The 4,378-nt window shown below is 47.0% G+C and overlaps 1 protein-coding gene across 3 annotated transcripts in view; it reads left to right on the forward strand.

Moving 5' to 3' along the window:
• The first annotated feature begins 2,063 nt into the window (after positions 1 to 2,063).
• The window catches only part of BDP1 (BDP1 general transcription factor IIIB subunit), an 87,209-nt gene continuing 84,894 nt past the window's right edge, over positions 2,064 to 4,378 (forward strand). For all 3 annotated transcript variants that reach the window (XM_024119802.2, XM_024119804.2, XM_028492963.2), the window contains exon 1: positions 2,064 to 2,494. In XM_024119802.2, coding sequence (XP_023975570.1) covers positions 2,283 to 2,494 — 212 coding nt within the window. In that variant the 5' untranslated portion in view covers positions 2,064 to 2,282. The remainder of the gene's footprint in view (positions 2,495 to 4,378) is intronic.

A 4,378-nucleotide genomic window follows, 5' to 3' on the forward strand; every position in this document is an offset into this window, starting at 1 on the left:
CTTGTCTCGGGCTTCCCTGGTGGCGCGGTGGTTGGGAGTCCGCCTGCCGATGCAGGGGACGCGGGTTCGTGCCCCGGTCCGGGAGGGTCCCGCATGCCACGGAGCGGCTGGGCCCGTGAGCCATGGCTGCTGGGCCTGCGCGTCCGGAGCCTGTGCTGCGCGGCGGGAGAGGCCACAGCAGTGAGAGGCCCGCGTACCACAAAAAAACACTTGTCTCTCTTCTTTCTCCTTCTGGATGACCTAGCAATCTGTTCAATCAGTTCGGGATTTTATTCCTTTGACATTTTGTCATTAATGTAGCAGGATGTTCTTGTAGAATTTTCTTCTCCTTCCAAGAAGGAAGTCAGGCCTTTGTTTTCCATGAATCAGGGGAATTGTATTACTGGTTCAAACACTGGCCCATAATCTCTAGAGTCAGCCTCATCTCTGGACATTTTTCCTCTCATCATAGAGGACTTCCCTAACCACCCTACATAAAGTAAGCCAGCCTCCCATTAACCTCTGTCATATCACCCTCTAAATTTCTTTCATGGCATTTAATAATTCTTAAATTATCTTGTTCATTTGTTGAATTTTCCTTTCCCACACAGAATGTCTTGCGTATTGCTCTGTTGCTCTCTCCTGAAGCAGATTAAGAATGCTCACGTTAATTTACAAAATTTTGGGACTAGCCTGGTGGTCCAGTGGGTAAGACTCTGAGCTCCCACTGCAGGGGGCCTGGGGTTCGATCCCTGGTCAGGGAACTAGATGCTGCATGCATGCCACCAGTTAAGATCCCGCATACCACAATGACGATCCCGAGTGCAGCAACTAAGACCCGGTGCAGCAAAATAAATTAAAAAAAATATATATTTTTTAATAGTTCCATGTTTCTCCCAAAATGAGCCTAATAACTTATTTTTTAAAAAATTTACAAAGTTTTAACCATATTTTTTTCCTTTTTTTCTTCTTTTTAAACTTTTGGCTGTTCTGCGGGGCTTGAGGGACCTTAGCTTCCTGATCAGGGATGGAACCCATGCCCTCAGGAGTGAAAGCGTGGAGTCCTAACCACTGGACCGCCAGGGAATTCCCATTAACTATAATAATTTTTGAACAGGTATTACATTCACATTAAAAAGTAAACAAGGATATACAGTGAATGTTCTTTTTTCCCATGATGTGTTTCCCAGAAACCCAGTTCCCTTCCTAGGAGTTAACTATTATCACTTTCTTCACACTTTAATTTCTAATCCATGTTCCACTCATTTTAGAATTTTTTTAAAAATAAATTTATTTATTTATGGCAGTGTTGGGCCTTCGTTGCTGTGCTTGGGCTTTCCCTAGTTGCGGTGAGCGGGGTCTACTCTTCGTTGTGGTGTGAGGGCTTCTCATTGCCCTGGCTTCACTTGTGCGGAGCACGGGCTCTAGGTGCGCGGGCTTCAGTAGTTGTGGCACGTGGGCTCTAGAGCTCAGGCTCAGTGGTTGTGGTGCACAGAGATCTTCCCCCGCCAGGGCTCAGGGCTCGAACCCATAGTCCCTTGCATTGGCAGGTAGATTCTTAACCACTGCGCCACCAGGGAAGCCCCTCATTTTAGAATTTTTAAGCCTTAGGGATGCGCTGATGTACAGGCAGTGTTCTACAGGACCCTCTTAAAAAAAAAAGCCAGCAATTTGTTTTTGTTTGTTTTTTGTTTTTGGCAGCATTCTCACCCCCACCCCCCCTCGCCGCGCAGCTTGCGGGATCTTAGTTCCCAACCAGGGATGGAATCCGCACCACCCCCAGTGGACGCGCGCAGTCTTAACCACTGGACAACCAGGGAAGTCCTACGGCCAGGGATTTTAATAGTTCCTGTAAAAGTTTGGGCTGAAGGACTGACTACCTCCTTCTGTTCTTTTGAACAAATCCTATGGAGCCCTGGAGAGGGAAGAGTACACCGTTTAGCGTCTCAATTTCCGGTTCGCCGGTAACCCAGGCTCCATAACTTGACGGTTACCATGGCTCCGGTGCTGTGCGTCATTCCGCGGCGCTGGATGATGACGTGATCAGTTCCGGCGCCCTCTGAGGGCGGGGGAACAAGGTACCGGGGGAAACTTAGCTATTAGTGTAGCAGGGTCATGAAGAAGAGGCGGCGGCGGGAGATCGGAGGCGGCGGCGGGGGCGTGAAACTGCGGTAGCTGCCCGCTGGGCTGTTGTTGTGGCTTTGTGGGAAGGGCTTAGTTCCTAAAGCCCTCTCCGGGCAGCGGCCGGGGCTCGGGGTTGAGAGCGGCCGTGGGGTCGCCTCCCCGGGCCCCCTGGCTCCGCCATGTTCCGCAGGGCACGCCTTAGCGTGAAGCCCAATGTCAGGCCTGGAGCAGGCGCCAGGGGCTCCACCGCCCCCAATCCACAGCGTGAACGAGAGGCTCCCAGGCCGCCGGAACCTGCAGCGGCCTCTGTCCCGAAGCCAGCGGAATCCACAGATGTGCCCCCAGTGGATTGTGGGGAAGCGGACCCCCGAGAAAAGACTCCCAAGAGCAGGTAAGTACTTGCAGAGGGGAGCATTTTCATCTGCCCCGCCTCTCCGGGCGTGTCACCTGGAAGCTGAGCAAAGAAACTTTACCGTAGAAGTACCCCCTCGCTTGTACTAAGCCTGACAGTTGAGGCCGAGGAACACACTGCCAACTGTAGTTGGTTCCTCTAACCACGGTGTGGCAAGTGTGGATTTTGTTACAGCGTGTAGATTCTCGGGGAGGGGACCATGTCTTCAAGTGGTGGTGGGAGGAATCCAGGTCTAGCAGTCTTCAAGAAAATCCACACGTGGTACTATTCATTAGAGCATTTAGATTACCGCAGTTTTCATTCTTTTGGAGTACTTTACGGGAGTTTTTTTTTTTTAATCTTGAAAATATTTATTTTTAAAAGAAGAGCAGTGTTGCTTTGATTCTGCTGATTTATGTCAATGGAAAGGAAGTCTGGTTACTTGTTTTGATTTGAGGGTGTGCCCCTTTAACTATGGTGACCACAGAAAAGCATGTGTCATGTACCACATTTAAATTCAGGATTCTTCTACTTAAGTTAACAGTTTATGGACTTTGCCCAGGCAGAATGTACTCATCTGCAAAATGGGGATAATGTAACTCTCGCTTCGGAGAGTTATTGTGGAGATTAGAAATAACTGATATAAACTGTCTTGCACGGGACATGACAGAATAGTTGCCTACCTTTAGGTGTTTAAAGGTGATGGAGCAAAGTAGTTAAAGTTAAGACATGTTGAGCTAATAATGGCCTCTGTTTTTATACTATAAATGTGAGGAAACCAATGAAAATCAACCCTATTAAGTAACAGTGAGATGGTATAAATTTATACTGTGACAGGAAGGTGACAATTTTATTCTTTTCTCTTTTGGCTTGGCTTCTGTTGACCTCAGCTGGTGCTTAGTGTAGAGTATTATTTTGATAGCTTAATGATGCTTAGTAATTTCCAAGTTTCTTACATGAATTTGTTTCAGAATTTCTCCCAACAGTGGAATAGAAATACCAGTTACTGTTAAATTAATTAAGTTCACAGAGATCCTGTTAACTACATGTGAATGTATGATTATTGATAATTTAGTAAATTACTTATTCTGTAGTCTTGAGACATTTAAGCTCAAGGATATTGCTTTCTTAGACTTGACATTTAGGGACTATACTTGGTTTTTTTTTTTTTTTTTTTTTTTTGGTGGTACGCGGGCCTCTCACTGTTGTGGCCTCTCCCGTTGCGGAGCACAGGCTCTGGACACGCAGGGTCAGCGGCCGTGGCTCACGGGCCCAGCTGCTCCGCGGCATGTGGGATCTTCCCGGACCGGGGCACGAACCCGTGTCCCCTGCATCGGCAGGCGGATTCTCAATCACTGCGCCACCAGGGAAGCCCCTGTACTTGGTTTTTTATCATGTGTTTCCTTTTGTTTTTGGTGGGTCTTTGCTAATTGTAAAAATCCATAGGGTATATGTTCTGTCCTTATGCATTCATCTTGATTGGATGAAATGCAAATGGCACATGTATCACATCATAAGGGCTGGGATAAGAATTTAAATTGGATACTTTTTGGAAAAGTTATTCTATAGGTTTAGGCATTTTTTCACTTTTATATAAAACTAATCATAACATATGAAAAAAGTAGACTGCTTTTAATTCTTGACTTATACCCTCTTAATTTGCTTTCAGGCCATTCCTGAAATATTTATATCCAATCTGAATTTGGATATATAATTTGAAGTGACTGAGTACTTTTTTTTTTTTTTTTTTTTTTTCGGTATGTGGGCCTCTCACTGTTGTGGCCTCTCCCGTTGCGGAGCGCAGGCTCCGGACGCGCAGGCTCAGTGGCCATGGCTCACGGGCCTAGCCGCTCCGCGGCATGTGGGATCTTCCTGGACCGGGGC

This window comes from Physeter macrocephalus, chromosome 8 (genome assembly GCF_002837175.3).
Source record: "Physeter macrocephalus isolate SW-GA chromosome 8, ASM283717v5, whole genome shotgun sequence".
Lineage (NCBI taxonomy): Eukaryota > Metazoa > Chordata > Mammalia > Artiodactyla > Physeteridae > Physeter > Physeter macrocephalus.